Genomic DNA, 24,476 nt, shown 5'->3' with positions numbered 1-24,476 from the left:
CTGATTCAGAACTCTGCCTAGAGTTTCTGAAGGTTATTACTGATAGAGGATATTGCCCAAATTCTCTAGGAACATACTCCTTGATTTTTTTCAAGGGACCACAGCCATTTTGTAGACCTTCCTTTTTTTTAAGAATGTAAATAGAATCTAATCTAGGTGAATTCCATCACCAAAGCATTATAACAACGTCCTGTACTCCTCCATTGGAGTTTAGGATAGCCCATGAAGGAGAAAATCAACTAGAGAGGTCTCAGAAGAGGTGAATTCTTTTGTCCAAATGACTGAGTTTCATGATCAAGCTAATTTCTCAGAAGGGGGAGTTGAAGACTTTTATCCCACTCCCTCATTTGAAAGTCCATCTTCTCATTGTTTACCAATCAGTATTGGTTTATACCTGTTGAGTCACCCCCTTTTCAAAGGGTATTTAAGGATTTAATGATCTCCATGATTTTTCCTTTAGTTATAAGAGAAAACCCAGACCATCAATATAATGGTTATCAGCTAGCCAACTGATAAATTTTTTTTTAGGTTTTTTTGCAAGGCAAATGGAGTTAAGTGGCTTGCTCAAGGCCACACAGCTAGGTAATTAAATGTCTGAGACCACATTTGAACCCAGGTACTCCTGACTCCAAGGCCAGTGCTTTATCCGCTACGCCACCTAGTTGCCCCAACAACTGATAAATTGACTATTAATTACCCAGAAACTCAGTCTGAGGACTTTTCATTCAATTTGGAAACATGTAAAACATGTACCTCTTAAAGATCACCCTTCAAAGTTTTAGATATTGCAGCAGCTGTTAGTAGCAGCTGGTCAAATGTTTCAAGGATCATTTGAGCCTACATTGAAGTAGAACAGTCACGCAAAGAAGAAAACAAAAGAGTGGTTCAAAACAAAGCAAGATGTAAAGAACTGATACCTTGTTTCTATGAAATTGAATAAGTAGTCTTCAGAAAATAACCAAAGACCTTTAGTGAGACTAGGAGGCTCTGGGGGGGGGGGGTTGTCATTGATTCTTCCACAGTGTAACGTAGATTTCTTGAAGTTGGATGAATAGTGACAAAATCAGTAAAAATATAGCTAACTATTGCCATGAATTCAAATGATTGTCATGAGTAAGCCAATACAAAGACTGGGGTACTAAAGATCAGAAAAAGGTAATTTTTACAAATGAAACTAAAGCTTTTAAAGTTATGCCAAAACCACTGTCAAAAGAAATCTAGGTAAGCTTGTAAGACCTACAACACATCTATTCCCAAAATATGTTGGTAAATTTGTGCTTTCATTGGGCACAGAAGTCTTGACCTCGTTGAAAGAATGATGAATTTTGATAAATAGTTTCATATGGTGACAAACAGAATTGTTCTAGGATTATAAAAATTCTCACCATATTATATGACTTTAGTAGTGAAAAAATTATTCAAGAGATGAAGATAAATATATTTCAGTGTCAGGGACATCTCCTTATTTAAATCTATATGAAAAATTATGGTGTTGAACCAAGACTAGATATGGCAAAAAGCCAATTGCTCATCAAAGGCACTCAATATCCAATGTGATATCTGATTTAATGATTAAAGTATATGTATCAAAAATCTTGAGAATTTAATGCTAGATCATGTTAAATAAGTGATTTTAGCAGAAGGAAAATATCTTGCTAATTAAAAGGCTTTTTTAAAGCTGTAAAATGATTTAAGATTTGTTGTATAAATAAAAATTGTATTATATATCAATATTGTATCAATATATTTATCAAAGTTGTATAATATATATAAGTATAAAAATCAATGAATTTAATTATTTTACTTTGCCCCAGCAATCTTGCACATCCCTCTATATGAGTAGAGGAATAAGTTAAAAAGTGATTTGTAGGAAGCTTTCCCAAATTGAATTTAAATCATGTAAATACAAGTTTGAGATTCTAGGTCATGAATATAAGTGTAACCTTTCTTTTTAATTGATGAAAGATTTTATTTATTTTGAGTTTTACAAAATTACCACTATTCTTGCTTCCCCCCCCACAGAAGGCACTGAAATATTCTTGTTTAAGAGTAAACATAATACCCTCTCCCCCACAAAAATATAGAACCTCATGAGAAATAAAGTAAAAGAAAGAGAAAAAAAATGTGTTTCAGTCTGTATTCTGATATCATCAGCTTTGTCTCAGGAGGATCACATTCTTTATCATAAATCCATCGCAGAAGTTACTTCCTTATTTTTCCACAGTTGCTGTTGGTTCCTGATTGTAATTTACTCCACTACCATATATTATACTTTCTCTCTCCTTATAATTATAATTTACTCCACTACCATATATTATACTTTCTCTCTCTTTATAATTATAAGTGTAAACTTTTGACACTTTACCTGTGACTTACTGAAAGATGATCTCTATGCTAGACTCTGACTCACAGTTATACATGGCATTGAGTATAATCATAATGATACTTTTCTATATAGAAGTTCTTGATTCAGAATGACTCCAAAATAAGAAGAGTACATGTGAGAGAGTAAGTGAATCGACGTTGACCACACAGTTCATAAATATCTAAAAAAAAATGCAGGCCAGTCTCCTGATTATGACTATTGCTTTTGCCACTTAATTGTGATATCTTAACATAGTGACTCCTTTTTATATGGTAGGAAAGGGCCTGCAGGAAGCAATAATTATAAATCAGGAAAATAAAAGAAATTGGAGATCAAAATCATTGAAATACTTCACTTTCACATTGAAAGACTTCACTTTCACATTGAAAGATCTTTAACAGGGAAAGTATTTACTGCATTTTAAGTAAAAATTATACATAAGATTTTGGATATTTTCCCACTGAGGGAATCCTAATTCTACCTTTGGTTGAGAAGGCAGAGCACTAGGAGTGGTTGAATTTCCCCCATAAGTTCACTTGAGTAGTAACAGTACACTTAATCTGAAGGAAAAGTAAAGAAAAGGGAAATAGCATTCATGTGCATGCTAGTTGGGCTGTGGGGAAACAAAGGACCCATTTTCTCTTCAGGAAGACTGAAGAGATCCTAATTTTAAAATAACAGCAGACCAGTTTGTCCAGGGAATATACTTAGGTCTGAGTAGCAAGCCAGAGGAAAACAATTTGTAAGGCTCCTCAGTAAAGTGAAAGTGATCAAAAAAGAAACCAAATATGGGTAAAAACTGGATTAAAAAATCATAGATTTATTGCTTCTTTATTCTATTATGAGGTTAAGGAAATGATTTAGAAGTAAACCTATTTAAATCCTTCCTTTAGCTCAAGTCCCACTCTGGCACGTAAGATTTTCAGACTCATTCTTGTTAAAAAAAATTTTTTTTTTCTAAGAGTTTTGATGATTAGGTGTAATTCAGGAATAAATCTGATACTATTGTGCTTATGTCTCAAAGGAAATGCACTCAAATTTGTTCTAAAGGCAAGTAACTGCTGCATTGTTTTCATCGCTTCATTGGACCACTCAGGGAGTAAAAAGTCTTCAAGTTTTATTAGGGTAGTGATAACTACTTGCATTATAGTAGAAATATAAAACATTGGTTAGAGGTTGAGTTTCTAAGGATCCATGAACAATTTACCTGTGCAAGGATGAGACATGTGGAAGCTTTCTCAGGTCTTCTCGAGAAGAGCTTAAAGGTAGTATCCTTTAAATAGTAGAAGAATTCCAGGAGCAGGGATTTTTTTTTTCTGGGGTATGAGGAATATTTGCTATTAGATGAAGGTATCCCAGGATTAAATGGTCAGGTGGATATAGAGTCAGGCCTGCAGTGGTAAGACCTGGGTACAAATTTGGTCTTAAATGTTTACCAATTGAGTGATCCTAGATAAGTAATTTAATCAGTTTGCCTTAGTTTCTTCGTCTATATAATGTGGATAATAATATTACCTAGTTCCTAGGATTCTCATTAGAATCAAGCAGGATATTAATTATAAAGTGTTTGGTACAGTACCCAGCACCTATTAAGTATTAGCTAAAGGTTAGGTATTATTTTTTTGAAGTCCCTACTGAGACAGAAAAGCCAAAATGTTTTGTTCTATTATTACCAATCATTGATAATTTGTACATTCTGATATCACTGATTTGCATTGGATGTTTTTATTTATTTTTTTTACATGTGAATAGCTCTATGGGACATAACAAGATGTGAACTTGTGAATAATATCCAGCATTAAAGTTGTTTAAGTTCAAATGAAGTTGAAAATTTACAGAAAAAATATAGGTTTTTAACAATCTTTTCACACAGTAAATAGAGGGAAAGTAGATAACAGTTTGACCCTGTTCAGGAATGTCCAGTTCTTTAGATTGATACTAATCATTTTAAAACTTAGCACTCTTCTTAGAACTCTGGCAAAAGGAGGGGTTGGGGGGCGACTAGGTGGCGCAGTGGGGGCAGCTAAGGTGGCGCAGTGGATAAAGCACCGGCCCTGGAGTCAGGAGTACCTGGGTTCAAATCTGGTCTCAGACACTTAATAATTACCTAGCTGTGTGGCCCTGGGAAAGCCACTTAACCCCATTTGCCTTGCAAAAGCCTTAAAAAAAAAAGGAGGGGTTGGAAGGAAGGGAGGACATGGAGGGAAGTAAGAGCTTTTCTACTTTACCTGGCCATTACAGTCACAAGGCTCACTGAAATTCACATACTCCTCCTCTTTACTATACATGCCAAGGCTTTTCTTAGTTGGTTTTTGGCTGGAGTCCACCTGGAATTTCATCCTTGCCATGCTGTCAAACAGCTTGGAAAGATGGCGCTGAACCTACAAAAGAAAACACACAAAAGTTGAGAGAATATTAACAAGGATAATTATCAGCTTAAATAGTACCAGTGGAAAACCTATCACTTGCCTAGGTACTTTGTTGTATACAACAAAAAGAGATAAAAGATACAGTTTCCATTTGTTGAAAAGTTATAGTTTAGTTTATGCAGTGGAATGGGAAAAGCAATTGGGGAGAAGAGCATTGAAATAGCAAGGGTAGTAGCATGTGGGGCAATAGTAAAGAAACTGCTAAGGATGTGAAAGACAAGAGGAGTGTGACCAGCATGCCACTGCCAAAAAAAAGGTCAATGACTGACTTTTGGGAGACAAACTGGTTTTTTACTAGTGTCTAATACTTCTTTTTCTTTGAGGTATTTTTCTATTTTTTGTTACATTATAGAACTCTACTTTGCCTTTGGACTTTTTTCTCCAGATTCAGTTTATAATTTTCTGACACCCTCTGGAAAAATGTCATTGTGGATTTGCAGGTTTGACCTTAGGATGGCATTGCTTGTTGTTTTGAATTTGTTATTGATGCATTCTTTGGTTTTCATATATTCATTTCCAAATATATCTTTCTTCCCACCCTAAATCTCTGGATTTCATCTTCTGTCTTTGTGTCTGAATGGTTGGTGTCCTGATAGCTTTTCTATGTAAAGTAAATTAAGCCTCACCACCCAGGACAAAGAATCTGATATTCAGAATACAAGAGGGAAGATTTCAGAGTACAGCAAATAAGATGAATCAAGGTTGGTAGATCTTACCGAATAACTATTTTGTATCTCATGACAAGGCATTTCAATTTGAATGGATTGAAGCATGCTCCTTCCACTCATCTAGGTTTACAGCCTTGGAATCATATTCTTTCCTCTCCATCAACTTACTATATTCAATCAGTCATCAAGTCTGATTGATTGAACCTTTACAAATTTTCTAGAATCTATTTTTTATTTTCACTCATGATGTCTCATCTCTCACTTGGTTTATTACAACAGTTTCTTAATTAGACTCCCAATCTCCAGTCTTTTCCCTCTTTAATCTAGCTACTATATGACTTTCCTAAAATTCATTTTGTTCTATCTCCTGGCTAAAATATTTTAATATATTCATATTGCCCTTATAATAAAATGCAAAGTACCCAGTCTGGCATTTAAAACTCTAAATAATGTAGCTTCTTCCTACCTTTTCTGTCTTATTGTACATTATTCCTCTTCTTACATTCTCCATACCAAACTAATCACTTCCCAAAGCACAATATTTTAACCTCTATCTCCTTACTTTTGTATAAGTAGTTTTTTGTCTGCAAATTTCCCCCTTCTCAATTGTGCCTTATAGATTTTGTATCCTTCAAAGTATAGTTTCACTATTACTTCCTACACAAAACTTTCCCTGATACTCCCAGTTCTAGTACTGTATTTCTTCAAATTACTTTGTCATATTATGCATATAACTTGGGTAAATTTTATTATTCCCATAGGTAAAATGTAAGCACCTTAATGGAAGGAAGTTTACTTCCTTCTTCCCCCCCCTTTTCCTTCTTTCTTCTTCTTTTCCTCTTCTTCACATAGTGGCTATAGTAGTATGTATTAAGTCCATTGAATTGAATTTGACAGTAATATAAGTTGTACAATATGTAGTACATTATTTTTGTGTTTTTTTTCCTTCAACAGTACTGTGCAGCACTTATGTATTTAAAAAGTAAAAACTGGTCTTTAAGAGTAACTCATATTTACTCTTTAGTCTATTAAGGAGAATAAAATTTTCCTTGATATAATGGAAAATAGACATAGGTGGAAGAAATGAAATATAAAAGAAATAATATATTAAGGAAGAAATAAAATATAGAGAAATATTAGGGGAATCCTGTGTCATGAAATATCACCCAAATTTTGTGAGCATATAACAGACATTGAGTTCTTCTTAAAAGAAATAAGAGCTGGGCCATCTCTGAAAGAAGCAGCTTCTTGTGCTCCAAAAAATACTTACATGGATCCATAAGTGCCATCAGATACAATGTCATCCATTAATGGTCAACCAACTAATCAATAGGCATCTATTAAGAGTCTACTATGGAAAATAAAAAAAGCCTACTATGGACCAGACTCTTACTGAATATACAAAGACAAAAATTAAGTAGTTCTTGCCATAAGGAGCTTATATTTTATTAGGGAAGATAAAATGCATATGCATACACCTGTGCAAATATGCATACACATATTTACACAAACATATAAGTGTATATATATATGTGTGTGTGTGTGTGTGTGTGTGTGTGTGTGTGTATGTGTGTGTGTATGTAAGCACTTACATACACATATATACACAATTAGCCTGCACATGAAGCTCACCACTAGCTCTTACCAAAAGTTATGATTCCTTCATCCACACTGGCAGGTGGTGATGTTTCCCCCCCCCCCCAAAAAAAAAAAGAAAAAAGAAAACTTAGTCATGTAACTGCAATTCACTGTCAAGAGTCCTAGGAGTAACTGTGGTGGGGGAAGTCTATATTAATTTCACAACTGTGACTCTTGAGGTCCCATTAGAGTGCTTCTCACTTAAACAAATCAGCCAAAAGTGTTGATAGTAACTCTTAAATATTAAACACTTACAAAAGAAGATAAAGTTATAACTTAACATATAACAAAACATAATATTTCACTTACAAATATGGTTCGCAATCTTATGTCAATACAAATAGTATCTATGGGGAAGAATGACACCTAGGTACTGAAATCTAACAGTGAGCACATGCGCAGGAAAATCCATGTACTTTAGGCAATTTACAACTCTAGCAAGACGTGATGTCCTTTGTTCACTTTAGAGACCTGTTGGGACAACATGTCATATTCTTGTGGGACTATGCTCACGAGGCTTTCTGCTCCATTGATAGACAAAGTTATTTCCACAACATTCAAACAATATTAAGTTCTTTTAGCAAACAACAACCTTAGGCATGAGTTTTGTGAAGCTACCTAGAGGTCTGTTCCCTTGTCTGGGCACTTAAGCTGTATTATATTCTTTCAGTGAAAATCAGTTCCCTTAAAGCTTGGGATTTGAGTTTTCCTCTTCTAAGTCATAGAAGACAGTAAAAGGCAACATAGGTAAATCTCTAAGGAGCTGAGCCTCCCTGAAGCTGTAGATAGCATTAAGAAGAAGGAAAAACCTTCCCTAGTTAGCTCTTCAAGCAGCCAGTGATTCTGCTTTCTCAATCAGCTCACAGGATTAGAACTTCCATGATCATTTTCCATGAATCAATGGCAAAGCTATTCATTTGGGTTGTTCTTTTGTCAACTTTTACTAACCTGGCTTCCAGAAGCAGTTTCTCCTGTCAGTTTCTACTTTCTACCATCTCTCTTGCCTCAAATCATGACTTCCCATATACAGTGATGTCTCTTCTGTATATGTCTTATAATAAAAACCTGAAATCCATATTTCTGTCAGATATGACACAAATACAATACATCAATTTCCCACACTCCTCAACAATTCTGAGATTCATAGTTTCCTAGAAATGAACTTCAAATTTTCCCTCCCCCAACCCCCAAAGTGATTTATAAATTAGCTTCTAGGAAACAGTTCACTTCTAGGAAAATAGCCCCAAATTAGGACTTTGTTTTAGAGAACTGTTTTTACTCAGATCTTCTAACAATTCTGCTTCTCCTAGAGGTAATTATCTCTTTATATCTTTCACAAGAGTTCTTTTTCTGCATCTTTTATTAAATTGTTTTTGTTTGTCCTTTTCTCAGAGAAACAAAGACATTAACTTGCACATGAATTGGATTTAAGTGAAGCAAAGTTTAAGTTGTTACAAGTTGTCAGTCTCACTTTCTCTTCCAAAGTCTTCACAGTCCAGGGGCAAAGTAAAAGTCAAGGTGACAAACAATGGCTTGGGATGACTAAACTCGAAGTGCTCCACAGAACCTGCTTAAGATATCTTTATGACTATTGAAACAAATTATACTCATCTGCTCATTTAGCTAGGGAAAGTTTTCACAGGCTTCAAATAGATATCCCCTTAACTCACCTTTGAGTTTAGCAGAACTTTTTAGCCAAGAACAATATCTGAACTGGGGAGTCAAAAGACCCACCTCTAATTCATTTCTTCCTATTCCTCTTTGACACACTATTTGGTCATATGTGACTTTTTATGATCCAATTGGAGTTTTCTTGGCAAAGATACTGGAGTGGTTCACCATTTCTTTCTTCAGTGAATTAAGACAAAAAGAGATTAAGTGACTTGCCCAAGGTCACACAACTAAGAAATGTCTGAGGTGAGATTTGGACTTAGATCTCCCAGACTCCATGGTAAGTGTCAATGTGAATGGAATTCCAAGCCTGGAGTCAGGAACTTTACCTTCTTGAGTTCAAATCTTGCCTCAGATGCATATTAGATGTGTGACCATGGGCAAATCACAGCCAATTTACTTCAATTTTCTCATTTGTGAAATGGGTTTCAGAAGGAACTTTTTTGGGGGGGGGTTGTAAGGAAATGGGGTTAAGTGGCTCGCCCAAGGCCACACAGTTAGGTAATTATTAAGTGTCTGAGGCTGGATTTGAACTCAGGTACTCCTGACTCCAGGGCTGGTGCTCCAGGGCCACTGTGCCACCTAGTCCCCTCAGAAGGAACTTTCAAACCACTCTAATATCTCTCCCAAGGAAACCTAAATGAAATCACAAAGAGTTTGACACATGAAATGACTGAAAAAAAAAAACAACTTCCTGACTCCAGGCCAAGAACTCTGGTGTGAAGGCTTGTCAAATGTATTTAAGGGCTGCTACTCCATCTTTGGTGACCACTTTTCACCCAAATTTCACCAACAGCTCCAAGAAATTGTAGTATGCATAATGGTCATACCCCAGAAAAACCTTCTGGGCATAATCTTTTATTAAATAAAATGTCCACCTAAGAAAGTGGCAGTAATTTTCATGAAATGAATACAAGGTATTTGGTGTGTAAGGTAGCACTATATCCCATTTAGGAGAATCAGAATAAGTTTAATAGAGTGAACAGAAGCAGGAGAACATATACAAAATAACATCAGTTTTGCAAGAATGATCAATAGTGAAAGATTTAGATACTCTGATTTTGACAATGATCTAAGACAATTCCAAAAGGTACATGATGAAAAATGCCGTTCTAATCCTGTGTGTGTGTGTGTGTGTGCGCGTGTGTTTTCTTTTGCAAAATGGTTAATATAGAAATATGTTTTGCATGAATTCATATGTATAAATGATTTATTTTGCCTTCTCAATCATTGAAGGAGTGGGAGGTGGGAAGAAAAAAATTGGGAGATCAAAAATTTAAAAATGAATTTAAAAATATTTTTCTATGTAATTGGGAAATATTTAACAGAATAAATGAAAATATTTTTTTAAAAAAGAAAAAGTTTTATGAGGAAGGTGGTGTTTGCCCTGAACTTTGAAAGAAACCAGGGATTTTAAGAGGAAGAGGAGAGGGAACATGTTCCAGACACAGGGGACAATCATTAAAAAAGTACAGAGATGTGCGTTGGATTGTTGTGTATAAGGAGCAACTTGAAGGTCAGTTTGTGAAGAGTAGCAATATAATAAACCTAGAAAAGTAAGTTTAAGTAAAATTGTATTTTATCTCAGAAGTAATAGTGGATCACTGGAATTAATCAGTTAGGGAACAAAGGAAACAAAAATGTAAATAAGCATTTATTGAATAGTGCCAACTATGGCTATATACCACATTAAATGTTCTATAAATATTATCTCATTTGATCCTCACAACAATCATAGATATAAATACTAGTATCTCCATTTTATATTTGTGGAAATTGATTCAGGCAAAAGTTATATGACTAATTCAGGGTCACATAGCTCTGACTGAAATAGGATTTAAACTCAGATCTTTCTGTCTCCAGGCTCAGCACTCTGAACACTATACCACATATACTGTATATACCTTATATTCTATATACTGCATTTCTCTTAGGGGAGTGATATAGTCAGAAATGTGCCTTGGAAGATGCTTCAGCAACTTCTCAGAGGAATATTTGGAGAGAGGAGAGATTTGGGGCAGAGATACCATTTAGATACCTATTGCACTATACCAAATGAGAAGGCCTAAACTAGAGTGATGGTTATGTCAATAGAGTGAAGGGCATGATGGATACCTACTATATTACAAAGAATGAGAGAAGTCAAGGATATAGCTCTAAAGTATCAGTAACTATGACAGTAAGTTAAGGAGACAACTTTTAACACTCTCCTCAATGGTGATTTAATGTCAATATCGTACTACAGAATCCAAAATGGGAAAATTGAGGACATCAATAACAAGCTATTTTTCCAATTTTAAAGAGATTTCTTTTCCATTTCTTTAAAATGGACATATTTAGAGCATATTGAAACTTATAAAGTGCTTTACATAAATTGTCTCATTTGTATCTCAAAACATTGTGGGATAGAGACTACAGGTATTTTTATTGTCTAGATGAAAAATCTGTTGATCAAAGTGCATAAATTATTGGCTCATGATCAACTAACTTTGAAAGGTATAATTAAAAGCTAGTTCTTCCTGGTTTAGTCTAGCACTTTTTTCACTTTACCATGTCCTATCACAGTTTCAATTATAGGAGCATAGAAAGCAACAAGAAACTGAAAAGCAGGAAGATATTCCCTATGTGTGGATAGATTTGTTTTTAGGGATTGGGGGTGGGGGGAGGGAGGAGAGCAAAGATCCTGAATAGAAAAAATTTTCATTTTTATTTTTATGAAAGTTTGATTTCCTTTGTAATCATATCTATCTGTGTATATGTTTAAAAACATGATTATGAGGAATGATCCATAGATTTCACTAGACCATCAAATAGATTCATGATAAAAGGTTAAGAATTCCTGCTTTAGACAGAAGAATCAGATAAAAGTTTGAGAAATAATTCACAAACTTTAAATAAATGCATGGTATTATATAGTTTCAACTATCTGGACAACTGCCGAAACTTTCTGCTGAGCCAATGATATATTTATTACTTGCCTTAATGATGAATTTATTATTCAAGAAGAAGAGATAAGGGGATCTGATTTTTTTCTACATCTTTTTTTTTTTTTTTTAGTTTTTGCAAGGCAATGGAGTTAAGTGGCTTGCCCAAGGCCACACAGCTAGGTAATTATTAAGTGTCTGAGGCCGGATTTGAACTCAGGTGCTCCTGACTCCAGGGCCGGTGCTCTATCCACTGCGCCACCTAGCCGCCCCTCTACATCTTTTTCTAAGGAAGATTTATTTGCCCTATTCTTTTCCTTTTCTATAAAATTTGAACTTTTCGTTCATAGTATATATACTTCTTAATTCATTCTGTTTTTGGGGGGCAAGGAAATGGGATTAAGTGATTTGCTTGCCCAAGGTCATGCAGCTAGGTAATTATTAAATGTCTGAATGTAGATTTGAAATCAGGCCCACCTGTCTCTAGGGTGGGTGCTCTATTTACTGGATCACCTATCTGCTACTTTATTCATTCTTTAAACTCTTTGAAGTCCTCATGGATAAAACTGAAGTCCTGAATGTCATTCTCCTTCTTCTAACCAGTTTCCCTATTTGTCCCTTTTATCTCTTGTGTCTTATTCTTTTGTGTCAATTCATGAAGAAAATGCAGTGGAATCCTGTAGTCAGGAAGACCTAATTTAAAATCTCATGTCAGAAAATTACTAACTTTGCAATACTGACTTCAGTCATCTAATTTCAATCCCTCTCTTCTGCCATCTTTCCTTTTCTCCAGTATCCTCTCTCCTTGATAAGAAGAAGTTATCTCCATTTTGTTGTTGTTTTTGTTCATTCATGGGCCTGACTAAAGTATATCACACATTCTTCTCTGGCTTCCTCCTTCCTCATCCCCAATTATTCATCCTAAAAAAAATCCATTGATTCACCTGTAGAGAAGTTGTGAAGTTTAGTCAATGATGATTTTGACCTGTTTCTCTATAATCATTACTACTCCATTTTAAATTCCATTTTTACCTTCTTATTCACTCAAAAACCCTTAATATTCTCTGTTTTGTTTTTGGATTGGAGTTTTTACCCCCAAAGATTAGTTTTTTTAATTTCTTTAAATAAAATAAAACAATCTCTAGAGATGAAGTACTTCCTTGATAGTTGTGTTTTTTCTTTATATTCCTCTGATAGTTTTTTTATTTCTTGTCTTTTGATTATAGGCATACTTCTGATATCAGACTACATACTTCCTCAGTCTCTTTCCTTGTTGGAGAATTTGGTTTTCATCAGACTTGGCCCCTATCCCCAAGCAGCTCCTGGGGGAGATAGCCTCATCTAAATTTCAGTTCATTTTTTGAACTGTTAGGCCTACTGCAGTCATACATACTGCCCTTCCCTATTCTTCATTCCCTAGTTTAGGTTCATCCCTGACATTCATTTTTTTCCTTCTCTTTTCAGGTTGCATTAGTTTCTGCAATTTATTGGAGAATTTGAGACCAGTAAGTTAGGTATTCTGGGCAGAGTCATTTAAGTTTTGGGGTTCCCCAAACTAGAGATTAGTCCAGGAAAAAAGAAACCTTATTCATCTTCCATTCCTTTCTCTTTCCTCATTTTAATGGACAAAATCAATTTCTGTTGTTTCTTTTTTTAAGGGAGCAAGTGAGGGATCATAAAAGGGGGAAAAATTACTGGCAGAGGTTGTTGTACTGGAAAGGACAGGAAAAATAGGAGTACTGTATTTTTTTAGTTCAAGATTTTTTTGGACAGCTGCTGGTTTTTCAAACTGTACTTAAATGGTACATATTACAATTAATGCATATAAAAAGGTGCATATTCCTATGGCAAGGGAGAATAAGGAGTTAACAGGCAATCTAGCTTACAGGATATGAGTTAGCATACAAAGAATTTCAGGGATAACTGTGATATTTCTTTGGCTTATGGAGAAGGTAGCAGGAGCATGAAGCACTGAAAATACTAGACAACATCATTGTCTCTGTAGAGATTTTTTTTTTTTTTTTTTAGTTTTTGCAAACGAGGTTAAGTGGCTTGCCCAAGGCCACACAGCTAGGTGATTATTAAGTGTCTGAGACTGGATTTGAACCCAGGTACTCCTGACTCCAAGGCCAGTGCTTTATCCACTATGCCACCTAGCCACCCCTCTGTAGAGATTCTTGAAAGAGCAAAAGCCAGTTAAATTTCCTAGCAGTGAAAATTGTCCCTAAATAGAATGGGCTACTTAGGGAATAAAGGATTTCTTTCACTGGAGGCTTTTAATCAGAAACAAGAAGATTGTTTGTTGGGGGTAGTGTTAAGAGAATTCTCAGTAAAGCATGTTTTGAACTAGATTGATTCTGATGCTCTTTCCAACTCTAAGGTGATGTGATTCTATGACTGTATTGATTGAGTGAAGAAGAGAAAAAGGGCCAACTGTGGATTAGTCATTCTCCACAGGTTTTTTTGAAGCTTTATCAGACACCCAATAGCTTACTTGTTGTGGATTTGTGCCATTGGAAAGGACATCTAAGAGGTCTGAAGAGGACAGGAAATAAAACCTGGGGAAGGCCAGTCTCTTGGTGTCTAGATATTCAGCCAAGGCTTTCTCACACTGGCACAATCTGAGGATAAAGAGTTTAGAAAAATATAAACATATATAAATGAACAATTACATAAACACAGAAAGTAATGTACATGTAAACATAGGAACTGACATATACTTAAAATGGAATTAACTCAGATATGTGAAAAAAAACTAATACTATAACATAACTATCCATAGAAACTTATAGTATTTATGGATATAACAACAAACATACTGACATAAATATCTAATATCTATATATATTCTGCTAACCACACACATACTGACATGTGATGTTGTCATAAAACAGTCACAAGTCCCAGCTTTCAAGATCTGGAAGAGATAGAAAGAAGGAACTCACCTATTCTGAATATCTTCTAATCTTTCATGAACACCCAGTTTGTTGGTAGCTTCGACCACATTTGGTGTCTTCTGAGCATCATAAACTAGATCTTTAAAATCAATATCAATGCCTTCAAAATGTTTAGAATCCTAAAAAATAGAAATGTGGGAAAATTAGTTTTATTTTGTTTTGCATAAGGATAACCTAAGAACATAAAAATATACCTGGAAGAATAATAAAAAAATCTGTTTTTCTCCACAGAATTTTAATACTCAGAAAAGAAAGCTCTGTTGAAAAAGAATCCAACTAAATTGCAATGATTTTCTATTGAATCATATTTATAAGAAGTATGACATTTATTTCTGAGAACTAAGAGTCTGTATTGTCTGTAGAGTCCACATAAGCTATTGTTTATAGAGTTTTTCCTTATCAAAAGCAAATAATGTTTAAATCATACAACTATGTGAGAATTCATAATCTCAGGGTAGATTCTTGAGGGAGGAGGATAGATAGTAACTCTTCTCAATAGCTTTGCAAAGTTCTAGATATGGAAGCACTTAAAATTTATTTCAGTTCTAAGAAACAGCTTCTGAGTCACACATATAAAAAAGCAAAAAATTAAAATTAAAATGCATTTCCTCTATTGAATATCTACTTTATTTACCACTGTACTCTGAATGACTTTTGATGGATGCTTTTTTAAATCATCAAATTCACCTGAAAAGGAAAATTTTGCTAAGAGTGAAAAATGTGCAACAAAACTTTGAAGGAAATTCCTAAAAACAGGGCAACTGGGTTGTATAATAGATAGAACACTGAGTAAAGCTATCATTATTGTCCATGCATATGCATATGTACATTTTATATATATATAATAGGTATAAATACATACAAAAATATCTATGTATATAAAGATACACATACATATATCTCCCATTATAAAGTTAGGCAACTTATTCATTAACAAACTTCAAGGGTAGATAGAAAAGGTATAAACACACACTTAGACTATTCATTGAGGACTTTTAAGGTTCCTAGTTGAATATGACAAATTCAAAAATTACTTGATTTGCTCTTTTATTTTTGTGGTTATATCACACACACACAGACATATATATTATGTGTGTATGTGTGTGTGTGTGTGTGTGTGTGTGTGTGTTTGTAATATGTCATCCTCACTTTCCCCACCTCACCTCCTTTCCTGGATCTAGATCATTCTAGAACTCATCAAGGATAGATCTAGGATAGTTAGCTAAAACAACTGCTACCAGAACTGTCCTCTCCCCTTTACTCCTAAATTCAAATCCAGCCTCAGACACTAATGTATGATCAATAGTATATCACTTAACCTGCTAGCTTCTTTAGCTATAAGTTGAAGATAATGACAATACTTCTTAGAACTCCTGTGAAGTGCAAAGAGATATTTGTGAAGTACCTTGATATAGAACATTTACTTATAAAGGTTTGTTTTCTTCCTTAAAATTTTGTTCTCTTTGAAAAATTCTTTCGAAAAGTTTGTTCTAAAAATGATACTAACCCTTTTCAAAATGTTCTGGCATAAATTGACATTTTGTTGTTGCTGTTGTTACTTCAAGCTCTTTAAGAAGGTGGTTTATAAGTAGAAAAGAGTTCTACTTGATCCTGTGTAAGTGAGAGAAGTGGTTGCTAAGCAGACTAATGCATGTAGATAAAAGGTGAACATCTAATAGAAATAGTGAAGTTAGAAGCAAATTTATCTTGAAAGAAAAAAAGGGTAAGCCTGGAGAGGTGATAAGTGAGAGAAAAAGCTTCTGAGTAGAAAAGAAAATCATGGGAGTTTATGCTATTATTGTGAAAATTCAATACTAGTAATTTTTTTGATAAAACTATGTAATAAAATGAGAGAGTAGAAAGGGGTTCTGGAAAGACAAATTAAGACCTCTCCTACCATTGAAATGATAAACCAAACAAATGTAATAAAAAACATATATGTGACTCAGGTATTGGAAGATCAAAGATAAATAATTTTAAGATATCTTAATATGAAGCTGGCTTGAATCAATAGTTATAAATACTCTATGCCAATGATTTTTTACCCAATTGAATTCTTATGAGTTAGAAGATAGCATTCTAATCAAGTCCAGGAAGATTTTCTAAGAAATGATGAGAAAAATGCTAAATTATACCTCCATATTTTAATTCCTTGTATTTAGCTCTCTCACACTACTTACTCATCAACTTCTTTGCCTAGATCTTCAGATCTTCAAACTCATAAATGGAAGCATGCACACACACACACACACATATACACACACACACACACACACACACATAACATAAACAGACACACACAAGACAATTGAGCAGAAAAACATCATTCTTTTCTGAATGTTTGGACCTCAAATCCCCAAACAAAACAATTTTGTCAAAGTTTTAATGGAGGCAGTTTTCCCCATCCCTCATGTCTTATCCCCCAACTTGCTTTAATTGCAAAGTATCTAAGAGAAAATAATTACTTAGTAACAACACTAAGTCATATGTCTCAGGGCTATTTGTTGATTTCCAAATATTCTTTAAGTGTGACTTGCAGTTGGGTCATTTCTGACTTTTTGTGACCTCATGGGTCATAATGTCCTTGGAATTTTCTTGGCAAAAATTCTGGGGTGGTCTGCCATTTGGTTTTCCAGTTTAAGTAGACTAAGGACACTTATTGATACAAAGTACTTTATAAAATAAACAGATCATGAATCTGACAGAAGTATCAATGGTTCAATAATACATGATGGTATTTACCACTTCTAAAACTCTTGCATAAAATTGTTTTCTTCTCTCTCCATCTTATCCCCATAATGACTAAACCAAACCTTGGGGGAGACAGTGGTCATAATGAAGGTAGAGTGAAACAGGGAGGGCAAGAGACTGCTTGTTTTATAAGTGGTTGGAATAACAGTCTTTCATCTTGCCTGTAAGAGACAGGTTTCAAAAGTCAATGACAGGGGGTAGCTAGGTGGCACAATGGATAGAGCACCAGCCCTGGAGTCAGGCATACCTGAGTTCAAATCTGACCTCAGACACTAATAACTGCCTAGGTATGTGACCTTGGGCAAGTCACTTAACCCCATCACCTTGCAAAAGCCAAAAAAAAAGGCAATGAGATAACAGTGACACCTAATAGCTATGAGAAGCAATAAAGTAGAGAGGAGAGGATGGTGCATTTAAATTAGAAGACCTGAGTCTTAGTACTAACTTTGCCACTTCCTTGATGAATGACAGCATTCATTGACCCTCCAAGGACTCAGTTTTCTCCTCAATAACATGGAGTCATTAGATTAGATGATATCTAAGGTACCTTCTAGGTCTAAATTATGTGTTCTTGTGCAAGGAATTTATTCATACTTCCTTTTCCTGTTGGTATTGCCATTCTGGGATCTCCTATTAAAGAAGTCTTTCAGCCAAGATTATTTTGTCCTTCCTCTCAACCTCCATAAGGAGTGAGATATACTATGGATGGGTATATAAGCATGTATATTAAACTAAGCTAGACCTCTAAGCTCTCCCCAACTTCATGGAAATGCCAACTTTTAGGGTGAGTTTCTTGGTTGGGCTAAGGGAGAAGAGAAGAAAAAAGGAAAATTTGAAAATGGAATGATTTGGTCTTGACCCTGATCGTATACACTGAAAAATCATTTGTCTCTTTTACCTCTCTCACAGTAGCAGGATGGCACACCCTTCTGTAGATACACTCTCAGATCCTTCTGGCAGATCTGGAATCTTCAGCAGCCATTTTGTTTTCCTTTCTATCACCCAAGTTATGTAACATTGCTAATCACCAACCCTTTCTCAATAGCTTAGATTACTATTATTAGTACTGTATCCCTATTGTTTTCTATTATTTTTCATTGTACATAGACAATATTAAAATATTGGTTAAATGGCTGTCTGTGGGCTAGCCTGGATACCTAACCACCATTTCTGATGTTTCTATGAGAAAATGTGCTTTAAACTCTGAACAACTGAATCATGTTTTAGAACATTACAATTTGAGGTTTTTTTTGGACAGAATTAATCAATGAATGACATCCATAGCAACATCAGTCTATTAAAAAAGTAGCACATCAATGCTCCAATATCCAACTGAGATAAGCAAAGGTAATGATGTACTAATTAGAATAAATTAAAGAGGATAATTAAAGATAAGGACAAAGGTAGAAACTCAGGGAAGAAAAGACAATAGGTAATAATTGGCAGAGAATATGTTCTTGGGGTCTTGGCTATGCATAATGTGCAATTTAGTATTTAGTTCATTTTTATAAACCCCAGTACTTTATAGAAGTATCTAATTATGAAGGAATTTGTTTTTGGCTAGCCATGAGTTTTATTTTCAATTAGGAGCATAGAGAATTGGATCTAGAATCAGAAAGACCTTAGTTCAAATCTGTCCTCAGTCACTTTCAAGCTACATAATCTTGACCAAATAACTGAACCTCTTTTCCCTCAGTTTCCCTAACTGTAAAGGTAATGATGATAATAATAACACCTATTGTGTGAGATCAAATAAAAGAATATTTGTAAAGTACTTGACACAGTACCAAGGGTACTACTATATGAATGCTTTCATCATCATCATCATCATTATTATTATTATTATTATTATTATTACTATCTCAATTTTTGGCATAGGGCATTCCAATAGCCACCAGTTCTAAATTTGATTATTTTATTTTCAACTTCCTTTTCTACTCAATTTTTTTCTAATTGTTATTCAATGAGTAAAATTATCTACCATGATTTTTTACCTCCTTTATTTCCCTTGTTCTTTTTTTGATAGGGTTAATCATTGGTGGAAAAGAAGAAAAGAAAAAAGGAATAGACATCTAGAAATGGGATAATTTGATCCTGTCCTCACTAGTGTATATTTGAAACATAATTTGTCTCCATCACTATGTACCTCAGGAAGTTGTGCTCGTATATCTTCAGATCCAATGAAAATGCTTTCCAGATGAGACCATGTGCGCTGTACTTCAAACCAGAGTGAAATGACAGCATCAGCTGTTGATAGCTTCTTCTGCCAGTCAGACACTTCTTCCAGGAAGAAGGCTATGTATTTTGATGTCATCAGGTTCTGCAGCTGGACTTGGTTATCTTCAAGTGTCTCAATAAGGTCTTCGTCAGATCTCAGCAGTGGGACAGTTGTCCGTAAGTGGGGCTCATACTGAAATTCCATACCTGTCCAAGTGGTTTTTAGTTCCTTTAGAATTTTCTCCATGTCCATCTCTTTCACAGCTTTGTCCACAATGCCCCGAATCTCCTCTTCAAAGTTGTGTAGCTCAAGCCTAAGCAAATCTTCAAGGGTAGTGTCATCATTCATGAGGAATTTCACACCTGTAGCTTGCATCAACTGGTTCCAATGCCTCTCTCTGATAGCTGGATTCTGTAGTTCAGCCACAGCCCTCAAAGATGTTAGTATGTTTTTCACAGTATTGTCCAGTCCTGTGAAAGCATCCCAGCCCCTCATCTCCTTGTCAAGTTTCCGGATTTGTTTAGCAAAATTTTTGCATTCCAATTCCATATTCTCCACATTAATATTCCTCCATTTGGTTACTTTCCAGTTATTGATGCTAGAATTCACCAGGTCAATCATGTCCCAAAGTTCCTTCAGCAGACAGATCTCCTTCCTGCATTGTTTTAAATGTTTGTAATCTGGCATGTTGACTTCAAACAAACTTGTGGATTCAGAAATGGAGGACATAAAAGATTCCATTTGTTGAATCTGAATGTTTTTGGCGTCCAACACTTGGTGAGCCTTAATGCTATCATACCTGGAAAACATAATTTATTTACTTCTTAAGTAAAAATCAACTAGTCTAGCTTACAATGGAAACATTTCCAGAATCTTCCCTGTAATACCAGACTGAAATTCAAGCTGCTGCCTCTAAAGACTGAAAAGCAGCAGGAGCTTCACAATATTTTGAATCATGGGGAGAAATTCTAGTAAAAATGGATGGGAAGTTGGGGTAGGAATACTGCTAATTAAAGAGAAACACTGTGCTTGATAATTTTTCCTCACACCTGAGAGGGCAGAAGCCAGAATCAAAAGCCTTCTTTTATCCTCTTCCCAGATTTTTTCTTTATCCTTTTGCTTCCATTAAGACTTGATATAAACACATTTATACACTTCAGAAAGCAGATGATAAAAGCAAATGCCAGCAAATAGTGTGGAAATCATTAAATGAGAGAAGTGGCATTTATTGACATCCACCAACTCTGCTCCTGCTTCTACTCAGGTCATCATTGCTTTTTTAAACTTCAGAGAAAGATCACATTTATCTTACATGAAAGTAAATTCTCAAAACAATATAAGTTCATCTAGTTTATTTTGTTCAACCACTCTCAAAGGAATACCTACTTTCCTTTAAAAATTTAGTACTTAGAGAAACATTTATTAAGTACTTATTAAGTTTGAGATATTTTAGATATTGAATATAGAAAGAGGAGAAATCATAGACAACCATCAAGAAACTAGCAATTTAATTGTAGAGGATTAAGACACAAACAAAATTAAGTATGATACAAAATAGAACATGAAAAGGGTAAAAGATATCTCTAGCCAGAGAAAGAATTAAATAGAAGTATGTATAAAATAATTTTACATACATCCATACATATGTGTATGTATATATGTATATATGGCTAGCTAGGTAGAACAGTGGATAGAGCACTGGTCTTGGAATCAGGAGGACGGGAGTTTGAATTCAGCTTCAGACATTTGCTACTTACTATCTGACCTTGGGCAAGTCACTTAATCTTGACTGCTTTGAATCTAGGGCCAACTCCAATTGTCCTGATTTATATCTGGTCATTGGACCCAGATGGCTGGAGAAGAGAAAGAAAGAATGGTGACTTAACACATCATCCCCTCACTCAAATCTAATTCATGTGCTTGTTATGGCATCACCTCTCCTGATGTCATGGTCTTCTTCAAGAATGAAGGACAAGCATCATCATTTGTATATATGTATGTGTATAAATATGTACATACACATAACTATTTATGTTTAATTGTGTTCATCTCTAGGGAAAAGTAGGGAAGGGAAGAAAAAAGGAAAAAAGAAATCTACATGATAATTGCTATATATTTAAAAGGAATAGCAAGTTTTAAATGGCAGATTTGCAGTTTCAAATGTAATCTTTTTTTTATTATACTATATTATGGAAATATTTGCTTTATTCCATAAATTACAAATTAAATAATTTTTTAAAAAAGAGATATCCAAAGACATTTGAGATTGGAGGAAAAATAATTCAATGTCAGTCAGAGAGAGGAGATTTCACATGTGATACAGCACCTGAACTGAACTTCAAAAGGCAGAGATATAGAGGGAGTATGTTCTAAGTGTGAGAAATGGTCAGTGTGACTGGAAGAAGTAGAAGACAAGGGCGAAATCAAAAAACTGCAACTAATTAGAATGGAGATAATTAGGACAGGATAGGGATTTCTTGAACTCTTGACCATAAAGGGAAGTTATATATTACAGTGGAGTAAATATCTTAAAATTTCAAGAAATACAGTAGAAAGTATATCAAATATACTAATTGCTTTAATCTCTATTAGAAGGCTATCCACCAAAAAGGGAAGAAGAGGGAGATACCTTGTGCTGGGTACTGTATGACTTGCCCAAGGTCACACAACTAGTGTCTGAGGTCAAATTTGAACTCAGATTTTCCTATGTCCTATCTCTATCCATTGTGCTACCTAACTACCCCCATGTTTCTCTTAAAGAAAAATATGGAATATATTTTAGGCTTAAGATTTCATGTTTTTGGTAGTAATTTGTTTTTGGTGGAACTGTGAATAGGTATAATCATTTTGGAAAACAATTTGGAGTTATTCAAATATAGTGACTAAAATACACTTTGCCTCAGAGTTTCCTTTGCTGTGCTAACACTGCAATTAAGCTATTGATAAAAAGAAGGTCCTCATACATAACAAAATATTTATAGCACTACTTTTAATAACAGCAAAGAATATAAGTGCCAGTTGATTAGGAAATGGCTAAACAAATTGTGGTACAAGAATAATATGGAATATTACTACACTATAGGAAATAATGAATGCAATTAATAAACATGGAAAGATCTATATGAACTGATACAGCGTAAAGTAAGCAGAGTCAAGAAAGCAATATATAAACTAACTGCAACAATGTAAATGGACGGAACAAGGACACACAATAAGTTCCAAATGAATGTAGCAAAATTACAAAGATCAAGAATGACTTGAAAAGAGACATGAGGAGACATTCCCAACCTATACCCTCAAAGAGATGGGAATTCTACAGGTGTTGTACATTATAGATGAAGTTTTTTTCAATGTATTAATCATCTATACTGATTTTTCCTCATCTTTTCTTTTTCTGTCTTTAAAAATATTATATGTTTCATGAAATTGTTTTATGGGAGGGATAGAGGAAAGAAAGCTCTCAGAAAATTATATGGATAATTTTTTAAAATATCAATATAAACATATTTTAAAATAGGTGTCATCTAGGAAGAAGAGAAATTCTGGGAAATACAAATGACATTAAAGCAAAAAATATCAACAAAAGTTTTTAAACAATAAAAGATATGTTTTCTTTAATACCAATACATGATGCCACCAAAGATGAAGATATCCTTAAGAAGATTTTTTTTTAAAAACTTCAATTGTTAACTGAAAAATTCATTGGTCTTTTTTAACAGACCATTGACTGTATCTTACAAAGTCATTGTCATGAATGAATCTTACAAAGGTTAAATTGCTTAGTCAAGAAATAAATTGATTGATTTAAATAATTTGATGTTTTTATACCATTCATCTAGAACACTTGAGAGATTAAACAATGCATATCAAAAATAGCATCAATCTTTATGAGTTTATTCATTTATTTTGAAACAGAGATTAGTGATAATTAATGCAGAATACACTGACTGAGTCAAAACACTACCCTCTTAGAATTGTCAGGATGATATTAAATGAAATTAGAACAGGATTAAGTGAAAAGTTTTCTGTATATAAAAAGAAACTCTGTGGATGGGACAAATAAATCTACTAAAGAACTTGTCAGTACTCAGTACTAGTCAGCAGTCAAAGCCTTTGAGAGAGGATGCCAAAGACTAAGCATCTGCTCACTGCTTTCTTTTTAAAGAAGAATCATTTAAAATCAAGTTAAATCTGAAGCATGGAAAATTGGAAAAGGGGAATAGGGTACATTTTTATATAGGATTATAGATTTAGAACTGAACAGGACTTTTAATAGATGTTAATTAATCTTGTAAGGTAAAATCACAAGGGAGATTAAAACCAAACTCCAAATTCAGTGTTTATTATTCAACAAGTACTCTTATCAATCCTTTAGGAAGAAAAACCTAAACTACAAGCAGAGGATGCTAGCAAGTTTTTAAATAGACTTAACACATTTCTTGAATTATATCATGATGTGTACTTTTCAGTACAGTGACAATGACCTCCTTATTATTCCACAAAGAATGTAATGTACCTCTAGGCTCCAGCAGGTTTCTTTTACTGTGCTCTCTCTGTGCTTTCTCCTCCCCACCCCCACCCCATTCCTACCTCTTTGCTTCCCGCGTTTTCTCAAGTTGCAGATAGAATCTCACTTTGTATGGGAAGCCCTTCCTAACCTCTTTTATTCTAATGTCTTTTCTTCCTTAACTATTGATTATTTATCCCAGATATACTTGTTTTTACATATGCATTTGCTTGTTGTCTCCTCCATTAAATTGGAAACTGCTTTAGAGCAAGGGACTATCTTTTACCTCCTTTTGTATCCTCAGTGCTTAGCTCAGATTTATTGAATGACAGACTTAAAGGGAACTAG

The 24,476-nt window shown here is 34.4% G+C and overlaps 1 protein-coding gene across 1 annotated transcript in view; it reads right to left on the bottom strand.

Moving 5' to 3' along the window:
- Nucleotides 1-24,476, bottom strand: part of DNAH9 (dynein axonemal heavy chain 9) — a 546,775-nt gene that overhangs the window by 387,209 nt on the left and 135,090 nt on the right. Inside the window, exons 15-18 of the mRNA XM_074225133.1 lie at nt 19,550-20,420; nt 14,641-14,771; nt 14,190-14,316; nt 4,594-4,746 (exon numbers count right to left, since the gene is read on the bottom strand). Coding sequence (XP_074081234.1) covers nt 4,594-4,746; nt 14,190-14,316; nt 14,641-14,771; nt 19,550-20,420 — 1,282 coding nt within the window. The remainder of the gene's footprint in view (nt 1-4,593; nt 4,747-14,189; nt 14,317-14,640; nt 14,772-19,549; nt 20,421-24,476) is intronic.

Source organism: Macrotis lagotis, chromosome 2 (assembly GCF_037893015.1).
Source record: "Macrotis lagotis isolate mMagLag1 chromosome 2, bilby.v1.9.chrom.fasta, whole genome shotgun sequence".
In the NCBI taxonomy this organism is placed as follows: Eukaryota; Metazoa; Chordata; class Mammalia; order Peramelemorphia; family Peramelidae; genus Macrotis; species Macrotis lagotis.
Note: the sequence above shows the minus strand (reverse complement) of the source record. Positions and strands in the feature narration are given on the sequence as shown.